A 12,260-nucleotide genomic window follows, 5' to 3' on the forward strand; every position below is an offset into this window, starting at 1 on the left:
ATTTTAATTTCAACTCATGAGATTTGGGGGAAAGTACCCAGTCAAACGCACAGTAAACCCTATTGTTGAGCGAACACAGACCTCCTTCTTTAGTATAAGCAGTAGGAAAAAAAAAATCACCAAATGTGTGAAAACATTTAGTAGTCCAAAAGAAGGGTTTATTCTGAGGAATTGGAAGAAATACTCCCCAATGAAACAAACCTACAAAATGGAGAAAACTTCTCAACAAAGTCCCTAAGATATATTTTCAGTGGAAATTGAGAATATTGCATCTTTGAAAAAGATCTCATTGTGGGAGATTATGATTTGAAACACAATCACAAAGCCAGATTTACAAATGCAATGTCCCCTAAGAAACTGCTGGATCTGGGAATTGAGCATCCGTGGCTGTAAGCACCGTGAGAGGAGGGAACGCGAGCTCCCCTGACAGAAGCGCACAGCCACTTAGAAAGCAGTGCTCCCCCCACCCGATTCGGGCAAAGGAACAGCACCTCCTGCAGGAAGCTGCAGGTCAAGTAAATTGCTCAAGAAACTGCAAAGGAGAGAGAGAAAGAGAGACTTATCAACCGATAACAGTGGCAAAGTACGGACATTATGCGAATCCTGTTTCAAACATTTATGAGACAATTGGAAACTTGAACACTAGATAACTGATTGCATTGAATAAATACTGTGAAGTTTTTAAGATATGGCGATTCGTTTTTTTAAAAGCTGTATTTTAGTGGTAACACCTGAAATGCTTATAGATGAAGCAAGATGTCGGGGATTTGATCATCAACAACGAGGGAAGGAAAGCTGAGGGGAGAGGATGAAATTAGATTGGCCAGGAGTCGATATACTAGGCTGGGTGATGGGCACAGGGTGGGAGGGGTTATTACACTATTCTACTTTTGTGTGTGTTTGAAAATGACCTAAATTGCTTAAAAATTGCAGTAGAAGACATGAGAAAGGGGTTCGGTATTCTAGGAAACGTCAGTACTTTAGATTATTGCTCAGGAAATTCTCCCAGATCTTAGAGGAAGTGGGAAAAGAGTATGAATGAAACTGTATGAAACTTAGAGAAGAGACCTAGGAAATGCAGTGTGAACGTAAAATCAGAATCCCAGGAGGTGCGAACAGAACTGACAGAGGACAAGCAAGGACCTTCATTAAAGAACATTTCTTACTGGTTTCGTCTTTAACCAAATGAGCTGCTTAGCCATATTCTATACATCCAAACATGCCAAGATTTAAAATTTTTTTATTATTAACTTCTGACTTAATTGTATATAGTTAGGGAATGTGTTCCATGTGATACCTATTTTTAAAATCTTTTGAGGCTTGCTCTCATGCCTACAACCAGAACAGCTTTCAGAAACATTCCAAGTGCTTGAGAAGAATGGTACTCTCTAATTTTTGGATGCAGAGTTCTAAACATGCCCTTTGGTCACTTCTAAACCTTGCTTAGTTTTTGCCTGCCTGACATCAAAAGAGAAGTGTAGGAATCTCCTACTGGTAGGTGGATTATCAATTTTTTCCCTATAGTCCTATCCATTTCTAAAGCATAAAGTTTGAGGCTGTCTGATTGGGTACATGGGTTTAAATAAAAATGGACCCTTGTTTTTTTTAATTGTTGTTCAAGTACAATTGTCTCCATTTCCCCCCCACACTCCCACCCACCCCAGCCATCCCCACCTCCCACCCTCAACTCTACCCCCCTTTGGCTTTGTCCATGGGTCCTTTATACATGCTTCTTAACGACCCTTCCCTCCCCCACCCATTACTCCCTCCCACCTCCCCTCTGGTTACTGTCAGTTTGTTCTTAATTTCAATGTCTTTGGTTATATTTTGCTTGCTTGTTTGTTTTGTTGATTAGGTTCCACTTATAGGTGAGATCATATGGTATTTGTCTTTCACCACCTGGCTTACTTCACTTAGCATAATGCTTTCCAGTTCCATCCATGCTGTCACAAAGGGTAGGAGCTCCTTCTTTCTCTCTGCTGCGTATTATTCCACTGTGTAAATGTACCACAGTTTTTTGATCCACTCATGTACTGATGGACACTTAGGTTGTTTCCAGCACTTGGCTATTGTAATTGTGCTGCTATGAACATCGGGGTGCACAGGTTCTTTTGAGTTGGTGTTTCAGGATTCTTAGGGTATAATCCCAGCAGTGGAATGACCGGGTCAAAAGTCAGTTCCATTAAAAAAATACTCTTCTTTGAAAATTGAACCTTTGTATCATTACATCAGGAACTCCTGATCCTTAACAGTGTTTTTTGTCTTAGGACATAGTTTGTCTGAAAATAACAGGAGATAATTAGTATTTGCCCGTGTGATTTCTTCCCCTATCCTTCTACTTTCAACTTGACCTATCCTTATGTGAACCAGGGCTCCTCAACCCAGCTGTGGTAAAGGAGCAGCTGTTTTTTTTAATTTTTATTTTTTGGAGCAGCTGTTTTTTTTTGTTTTTCCCAATCTATTATAGGCTCTAAGACTTTTGTAAAATATTTTTTAAATAATTAATAACATTCTGGAAGTTTATTTTAGTAAAGTTAAAGTACAAGCTGGGTATTCTAGCATTAGATTCAACACACATAAAATAACTGTCAAGTTGCCTTGAAAATTTTATAAAGCTTTTAAAAGTTTCTAAGACACTCTCAGCTTGTGAACATCCCTGCCACAGCCTTCAACAGTCACAGCCACACTTCTGAACACCAGTGTTGACACAGCATGTATCAGGATTTTGTTCTGCCATCTGGTCTAACAGTCTACCTTTTAACTGGCAAGTTTGTCCATTTATAGTTCTTGGTACACTCAGGCCCATGTCTCTCACCTCTGTAGGTCTCCTCTCTTTCCCTGTCACCAAGGTGATGTGGCCTTGAATTGTACTTTGAGATACGGATTTTCTTCTCTCCTTCGGCCCTCCTCTTTTTTATGACCAGGTGCTACAGACTGTGTCCTCCCGGATTCATGTGTTGAAACCTGATCCCTAACATGATGGAATCTGGAGGTGGAGACTTTGGGAGCTGATTTTGGCATGAGGTCAGAGCTCTCATCAATGGGGTTAGTCCTCATAGAAGAGGTCCCAAGAGATGGATCCTTGACCCCTTCCATCCTGTGAAGACACCTCAAGAAGATGGCCGTCTATGAACCAGGAAGGGGGTCCTCACCAGATACCGAGTCTGCCAGTGCCATGACTTCCAGCCTCCGAAACTGTGAGAAATGTTTACCGTTTTAAGCCACCCAAACTATGGTTTTCTGTGATGGCAGACAGATGGACCAGGATACCAGGTTTACCAAGATATCTCTTGCTCGCCTTTCCCTCAGTTATCTCCCACCAGGTGCTTCCTAGGTTCGTTTCTCCTCACATTTAAGTACTTCCTCCGAAGTATGTAGGTGGGGCCTTTGAGTGGCCAGACAGAGAATTCTAAGTTCAAAGTTCTTTCCCTTCAGTCCTTGAATGTGAAACTCCACAGACAGGGTTGCTGGAAAACCTGGTGCCTACTGGTTCCAACTCTTCAGGCCTTGCTTCTGCTCATTCTCTCTGGAAGCTTCCAGAATGATCTTTGTTTTTGTGAATATTAAATCTCACTAACCAGCAGTGAAGATGAATAAAGTGCACTCTGGGTATGTAGCAACGTGAACCCCAACAGTGAGTGGAACATGGCAAAGCACACTGTCTCATGCCTTTTCTGTAACGTTCAAAAACATGCTGAATTAAAAACTAGTAGTAATTTGTTTAGGGATATGTATACATACCAAAATTGTGAAGAAAAGCAAGGAATGAATAAACCCAAGGTCCAGGCTGTCATTCTCTCTTTGTGAGGGATAGGGAGGCAGCAGGAGAGAGGCCCATGGGGGCGGGGCTTGTCTGAAGTGTTGGTGATGTCCCAGCTGTTTCTGTTGTCCCAGCTGGGGGTGGGGACGTGGGTGTTTTTTATTTTAAAAAATACTTTACACGTGTATTTTCATGTATATAAACATAATGTTAAGCATTTCACTGTGTGACTGGTTGTCTAGCAATGGCTCACAGGTCAGGACATTGGGAATACGGGAGTAGCTGTGGGGTCGCTCGTGGCCCAAGCTGCCAGGGATGAATCAGGGATACAGATGGGAATGGGGAACTCTAAGTTTTCTCTAAATTAGGAAGGACACTGAAGCACCTCTGGACCCACCTTCTCACCACAGCAGGGAGCCACGCCTCAGACTGAGCCAGCAGACTGCTCTTAGGCTTGGCTCATTTCCTGCTCATCTAAATATTCAGTGGGCCTGAAGCAACGCAGGCTGCTCTTGGAGCTTTGGATTCCACCATGTGGACAGACAGCCTTTCTGGTCACCAGTCCCTAAAACATCCTCAACCTCTAAGTGTTGCTGCCTTAACAAGAGACTCATAATTTCAATCGAAGTCCAGCTGTAGTGCATCCTGAGGTCTCCATGCCCCCTTAGGCATCCTCCAAGGAGCCCATCATGGTTCTCCAGGCATCCCGCAGGTACCCAACAGTGATGATGGCTGTGAACTTAATCAACTGAACTGTTTTTTTATTCTCACCTGAGGACACGCTTATTGATTTCACAGAGAAGGGAGGGAGACAGAGGGAGAGAAACATGAATGTGAGTGCGCAACTTTGATTGGCCACCTCTGGCACACACCCTGACCAGGGACCGAACACACAACCCACGCATGTGCCCTGGCTGGGAATCAAACCCATGATCTTTCGGTTCACAGGACAACGCTCCACCTGAGCCACACCAACCAGGGCTGAACTGAAGTTTTTGTTAGTTGATTTCCCTCCCTCAGGGGAATGACTCTAACTGATGACAAGTTTCTCGAAGACCAGCCAAAGGAAGCACGTGAACGGCAGAACTGCGTCCAGGAGAGCTTTTATTTGTACGGAACGGTTTTAAAAATACAGAATAAAATAGCTTTATCTCTACTATTATTCACAACATCTGGTCCAAATATTACATATTTTTAAAATACTTAAACGTTTAATGAAGCCATGTTAGAAAAACAATATGAAAATTCTTTTTAAAAACTCCATAAAAGAATTACACATCTCAAAAAACAATCCCACCCTAAATACCCTCAGTATGCAAAATAAAAAACAAACAAAATCCCAAAAAGGTACATAGCCAAAGTCGGTCACAAAAACTCAAGGAAAATATAGGCACCCCCTCTGTTTTAAGAACAGTCAGAAATTTATTAACGTGCCAAACACAGGCGGTTATGAACGAACGAAACGGTGTGAACTTGAATTGTCAGTGAGATGGCTACGCTGGCAAGGGGGTCCTAAATGCCAGGAAACACACAGCAAGTCTAAGGACGCCGGAAGTTACTTATGTAGGGCGACGACGAGGCATAGTCAAGAACAACCTAGAAGGACAGGAATGTGTATGAGGCTGCTGCTAAGGGACCCCCCAGCACTAATGTGCTTTCTGGGTCCATGGGCGGAAACTGAACGCTGGCAAAAAAAAGGGTGGTCTCACACTGCTTGGGTTGTGACTTCAGGGGGGGTAGAGGCAGGGGAGATGTCCTGTTCTCCGTGTCTAGGCCCTAAGGGGACAGAGCACAACACGTGCAGCATGTGAGAATCCAGGCCCTTCTCCAAAGCCAAGGGGCAGCTTCCTGGAGAACGGGGATCTGCCAACGCTCAGGCACGTTCGCACAACCACAGTGTCCAGGAGGTGTGGCCGAGCACGCACAACAGGCAGCTGGTGACCGCCACACCAGGCCTGGCCTGGCGTTTGCAGCCGCGTGCACACACGCAAGCACAGCGATCTGCAGGGTGCTGCCTCTGCTCATGCCAGACAAGTTCCGGAATGAGGTTCCCGCCCCAGCTCCTTATTCACCTTCTCTCTAGCCTGGCCACTCTTGTGGCACCAATGTGAAGGAAGATTATAGTTGCCAACTTCAAATCTAGGTTGCTAGTACCAGTATTTCAGCAGGGACATGAATTAAAGTAACAACAACTTAGCTCAGAGTCATAAAATATATGCATGGGTAAATAAAGTATACACACATACTAGAGATTCATCAATGGAGAAATTCTATCATCACATGACATTGTCATGAAAATTATATCATTCCCTCCCTGGAAAACTGACTATTATCCTGGGTAGAAATGTTATTTTACTATATGGAAATACTGCAATATTCATGCATAAACCAAGTTGTCATGAAAGTTAGGAATCTACAGTATAAAGCAAATCCCGTGTGTGAATTTGTTGCCGTGAAAATGAGTAACCATCAGGAGGACCCATGATGCTTCATTCTAGCTGAGCTGGTTAAGCCACTTCTCTAGTTCTGATCAATCACAAGAAACTCACTAAGAGGTACATATGACACCCTCTAAGGGTACTCAGATTCAGTACCAATGAATCTAAGTTCAATTCCCTAATGAGGATGAGAAAGAAAATTGCTTACAGAGACTGGAGCTACTTCCCATTATTCTATGAACCATGTTTGGTATTTTATCAAAACCAGTGGTGGAGTGTCCATTACCCACTCCACTGGGATACGGCAGCATCTACTGTTCTTAGAAATACTTTCTGCTTACTTATCCTATCAGGATGGCTCATGTAAATGTGACGATGTGGGTAGGTGGTCACTGTGGAAATTGGAAACTAAATGCCCCGCCCAAGGACATTTACATATAGAATATTTTAAAACATTCTATTGGCCAAACAAAGCAAGCAGGTGTGTGGCCCCAGCAGGGCCAGCCAACAGCATAAGTGGGAGGTTCACAAGGACAGACCATGCAAGGCCATGTTGAGTCCCCCGAACCTCCCCTGCAGTTCATGTGCTTAAACCCAAGGAGCAGATGAACACCTTCTCTTTCAATTCGACTCATTCTGTTGCATATTTGCTAGCAGGACAGCTTCCTAAAATGTAAAATGGTTGGTGTGGCTGCACGTGCAAGATTTATTAGTTAACCTGAGGCTTCAATCACTAGAACCAGTGAATTTCATGGGCTGTGCAGCAAGTACCAGACTCAGTGGGGCCTCCAGTCAGGCTGCCTTCCTTCCTCCCCATCTCCCATCCCCACCCCTCACTCCCTCCCTTGGACAGAGACTCTCAATTGGCCCCGATGGAACAAGAAGGGCAAAAACCCTCTTTGCAACAGGCAATGTGGGTACAGGTCCTCCCTCCACACATGAATGCTTGCAGATGCCCCCCGGACCAGCAGATTTGAAACCTGGCAATAAAATGGGACCCAAGGAGGGGTTTCAGAAGGGAGTGGGCTTCTGGACACTTGAAGCACATACCCTGAGTGCTACCCACTGGGCGGAAGATGAGCAGTCACATTAGTTGAAGGGAACTTGTTTGTTTCTGAATTACTGATGGTTCAGATGCTTTTATTTGGGTATTTGGGTCCTTCTGCTCACCTACAGAGCCAGAATACTGAAAATCTTTGGGATGTGTAAGTTTTCCCCATTTTTCAAAGCCAAGAAATTGTAGAGGCTGAGCAAAAATACAAATAGAAGAAACTAAGAGCAACTTGGAGGGCTGTCAGCCTTGAGGGCTCACCAAGGTAAAAGGCTGAAACTCGTTAACCAGTGAGCTTCAAAAGAAACTAGCATCGAATACACTTCAATAAAAAGTAACATACAAAGTTAATACAATCTGAATTCTTTACTTAACCTGCAATAAGCTCTTGGTGAAACAATGAAGTGGCTCTGGAGTGTTCTTGCCAGAACAAACCTTGAAGCCCCAAACTTGCCAGGAGTCACGGAGCTGTAGTGACACTGCACTGCCAAAGACGCCCCAGTTCGCTGGAGCAGAGGCAGCCTCGGGGGCGGGAAACGCACCCTGTGGGCACAGGCCATGGAGAACCAGAACTACGTCCTGCTGCTGGAGACAGCGACGCCCTCTGCCATCCAAGGCTCAACCAGGTCAAAGAACACTTAGGAAGCACGACCTCACGAAGCAAGGATACTACTTTATGCCTCAGGCTTTTCCTTTGGCTGAAAAAATTTCAAACCTAATTCAACAGAAGTCTTTTTATTTTTCTCCCAGAAAGAATTTAGTGTTAATTTAATTAGAGCTCAACAGAGGGGACCTGCTGGCTGCCTTTCTCACCACTACCTTCTGCGATAACTTAAGCAAGAATGGCAGCATTTGGCCAGGGGATCTAATCTTCCCCTCTGCAAAATCAAGACCAGTGGGCATGCAACACGGCAACCAGAGACAGTCTCCGTAAGCCGTGGTTGCCAGAAATGACTAGCAACAGAACCGCAGTGATGGATTTGCCAGTGTGCCGGACCATTCAATAAGGCAGCTGTTCGTTACCTGCCCCGGCTTCCCTTCTTCACAAAACAAATTCACATATAACGTAACCCGTGGTTTCTGGGCTCTGGTCCAGTAGTCAGTTTTGATAAATAGATTAAGCATTACAGTATTTACACCTTCATGGTATCAAGCAATACAAAACACAACCACAGCAATGGTTAGTGGCCTTCAAAAGCCACGACGACAAGCTTCCCTGATGGTGTCCACAGCTTTACAAATGCTGGTTCTTTCTTTAATGGGAGGGAGCGGGTGGGACACAAGCAATAAGGATGCAAGGTAAGAGGGTCACGTGGAAAAACACTGATTTCAAAAATCTGCTATAGTCAGTAACGTCAAATAGGAATAAAAGCTTGTATTTATAGACACAGGTGATGAAAACTGACATCCACATGACAGGAGAGCCACGACTCCCATAAACACCTGCGTGGTGCCCCTGCACGGCACTCTATACCCGTCACACCACAAGAGTGAGAAATGCCAGATAGAGTGTCTCAGCTACTGGTGAAAAAGAGGCCAGTGTGAAATGCACTGGCCCAGCCTGGGCCCGGGTGGCACCGAGATGGAGCAGCTGAGAATCAGATACTGACTTCCAGGTACTTTCCCGCCCCCTCCTGCCCCCCGGACAAATTCCCATTCTGACCCTGCGTGCGCAGACCTTACCCCTGCACAGATCGGTGCACAGGGTGGCCGTGTCACTGTCTGCAGTCAGGTCAACGGCCTCCTCCTACAGGAGAATCAGGGAGCACAGAATCACATTTGACCAGTTGTGACAATGCGAGGACACTGGTGCCCCTTGACCACAGGAGGCCTCTGTGGTTCAGGCTGAGGTCAAATTAAAACAAAAAAAATTTTTTTTTTAATTTAAAATATACCAAGCATCGCTTCTCGGCCTTTTGGCTAAGATCAAGTGTAGTAAAACATACCAACCAAGTCCAGGTGCTACGGGACAGAAAGCCCCTGGACCTTGGAGGCTTGTAAGAAAGCTAGCATGGGGTGGGGAAGGGGGGCTGAAAACAAAGAATTGCTATGGACTTCAAACATCTACTCCCAGAGGAGGGCAGGAGCTTCAAGTTCAGTGACCACAGCCAGCAGTGGACACTCTCAAGGGCAAGGGGTCAGGGCTTAAATAAGGAGATAGGTGAGACACCATATTAGACACAATCACCACCCACAACAAAAAAAGCTATTTGCAATCTGTCTTAGCTCTGGGGTGCAGAATGTAAATGCAGATATACAAACATATATGTTACTGCTTGTTACTCAGCAAGGAACTACAGACTCATGCCTCACTGCGGCTGGGCCACAGGGCAAGCTACGGCTATACCGTGGCCTGCGAGTCCTCATCTGAACTCCGGCTGTTTGCGCTCTTCCCAAAGCCTTTCCACGTGTAGCCCACGAAGGTTGGGCTGATGGGTAAGTAGCTGAAGCATCTGTACTTTTTAATAATGTTCATGCCAAATGGCAAATCGTAGGATTCCATGCCATCAAGTGACTTGCTCCCTTTGCCCACACCCTTCTTCCACTTCCGGATTCCTCTTTCCTCCAGAGTACCTATGGAAGACACACACGTCAGAAAAGATCGGAGTGTTCAGTTTAACGGTTCCACCCAGAACTGAGAGGCGAACATGCTGTGCACAGGTGGAACCCGCCGGGATGACAGCAAAGCACACCTGCACTCAGCTCTCGGTGCCTGGACCGGACACCTAACAATCACTACCCCGTCCTTGCTCCTTTTGCTGCACATTCGAATGATATCCTGATGCCTTTGCCTCTTGCCTGCCCTTCCACGTGATGCACATTCTCAATTTTTATCGTTGAGGTCTGGCCCAGGCCATGCCATCGCTTTCCAGCGTCATTATATCAGTTACTTACCTGGCTGTCAGGTCTTCCATCTCACCACCCGCTGCCGAAATTTGTTCTCAAACACTGTACAAACAACAGTGACAACACAAAACCCTCCCTCTAAAGCGAAATCTGATCTTGCGAGATGGGGCCCAGAGTACTTGTCATACCATATACAGTGCTGTCTGTCATCAATTGGTCATGGCAACCCCCCATCCAGACACACCAATTTTATACTGCCTTCTCTATTTCTGTGTGTGTGTGTGTGTGAGTGTACTGCACTCGTCGTGTGTTCCCCACTTGCTGTGCTCCTGTGAGGATGAACCTCTACTGGTGTAACACTCGGAGCTACTCTGCACCTTGACAGATAGGTCAGGGAGAAAGATCTCTCAGCAACTGCTGGACTTTCTTTACAAATCTCCCTGGTGCAGACAGGCGCACTGGCACCCAACCTTAGCTACAACAGGACCCCTCATAATACACTTTTGTGCCGAGCCTGGGTGACGAGTTCGAGTCTACGGTGCAATATTTAAGATCCTCATTATCTCTTTAGATCTAAGGTATGACCCCCGCCCCACTGATATTTTAGTAACAAAGCTGACTTTAACTTCCATCTCTCTAATGCCTCTCCTTTAATTGGTTGACTTAGGAGAAAAAGAGGACATCAGTTATTGACCCCTATAAATCTAACATCTTCCACCTATTCATGTTATATGATTCCTTCTGCCAGATGTGTTCATCCTCAGTTTCCCCAGCAACCTCTTGACTGGGAGAGGGAAACCTCAATACAACCTTTAAGCACAAGAATAAGCATCACCCTTCCTTGATGGCAGATGAATCTATCAGTGTATCTGTGGTGTTTGACAATGGTACACAGCAGCCTCCTGTAGGAAGCTGAGAAGGCAACAAGGCAAAGCCCACAACACATCCTATTCCATCACCTGACACTTGGCACAACCCAGCTGAGAAACAAGAGTTGTGGGTGTTGGAGAAATGCTGCCTGCCTACCTCGGCCACTCACTGATCCTGGCAGCAGCCTGTGCCCACCGTACTCACACTTGGTTTTAGTTGGCTGGTGGCTGCCTTGGGAAGGAGTCGTTTAAAAGGCAGGCTCCGAAAGCAGAGAAGTGCCAGAGGCTATTACTAGCTGGCTCAGAAAGGGTGTGAAAAAGCCAATGAAACCAAACCGTAAGGCGCTGGGCAAGGCTGCGCAAGGAGAGCAGGCAGGCTGGCGTGTGCCCAAAGCATCCCACTGCCATCTCACCACATGCAAGGGGTCTGCCTGCTTTTTCTGAAAAGCAACTCAACAAAGAGAAAACAACCCCATAAGTTTATTAGCGAAAAACTGATGCATAAAAGAAGGTTGGAAGCGTCATCTCAACCACTTTAGAAAAGACAGTTTCAACGAATAATGGCTTTGAACTGACTCACTCTTCTCGCTTCCTATATTTATTGGGCAAAAAAATAACTCAACATAAGCAGTGAGCACGTGTGATACAGAACACATACCTGGGATAGTGTTATCCAAAATAAAAGCCACACAGCCTCCTACAAACATCGCAGTCGTGAGAAGAACGTTCAACACTTGGTCAATTCCTGTTATCCCTAAAAACAGAACAGAGCAATGGGGTCACTGCCAGCCAGGACAGGCCTGCCCTTGCCTTGGAAAAGAGCCCTGGGGTGGCACTAATCGCCCGTCAACGCAGTGCACGCAAGCATACATTCCTGTGGTGAGTGTGCAGTAACAGTTTAAACTACAAAGCAGACACAATAATCAAAGGGAAATTCCTAACGTTGCTGCATAGACGATAAATCTGACAGTGAAGTTACCTATAATAAAACACGAACCCACTGGGGGTTGTTGTCTGCAGATTAAAAAAATAATATAAAAGATGACTGCGTGAGGCAGAAAAAAACTACACAGTAGCTAAGAAGACAAAAAAAAAATACTTGTGGTATCTGCAAACAGGTTTTCCAGAATCCTGAGTTACTAGTCTGTGCTTAGCTTTAATCACACACAACTGAATTTATAAAAATGTATTCACACAAATGCAATATATAAAAATGTCAAAAGCAACAAGAATCTCCTTGCTATTAAAAGTTCACATACATTCTCTATTTAAAACATAAAACTAGCAATTCTACT

At 45.1% G+C, this 12,260-nt stretch overlaps 1 protein-coding gene across 4 annotated transcripts in view; it reads right to left on the bottom strand.

Annotated features, from left to right (window-relative positions):
• Positions 1-4,846: 4,846 nt before the first annotated feature.
• The window catches only part of SLC23A2 (solute carrier family 23 member 2), a 118,930-nt gene continuing 111,516 nt past the window's right edge, over positions 4,847-12,260 (bottom strand). For all 4 annotated transcript variants that reach the window (XM_053926103.1, XM_053926102.1, XM_053926104.1 and 1 more), the window contains 2 exons: positions 11,624-11,719; positions 4,847-9,823 (listed from right to left, as the gene is read on the bottom strand). In XM_053926103.1, coding sequence (XP_053782078.1) covers positions 9,591-9,823; positions 11,624-11,719 — 329 coding nt within the window. In that variant the 3' untranslated portion in view covers positions 4,847-9,590. The remainder of the gene's footprint in view (positions 9,824-11,623; positions 11,720-12,260) is intronic.

The sequence above is a fragment of the Desmodus rotundus genome, chromosome 6 (genome assembly GCF_022682495.2).
Source record: "Desmodus rotundus isolate HL8 chromosome 6, HLdesRot8A.1, whole genome shotgun sequence".
In the NCBI taxonomy this organism is placed as follows: domain Eukaryota; kingdom Metazoa; phylum Chordata; class Mammalia; order Chiroptera; family Phyllostomidae; genus Desmodus; species Desmodus rotundus.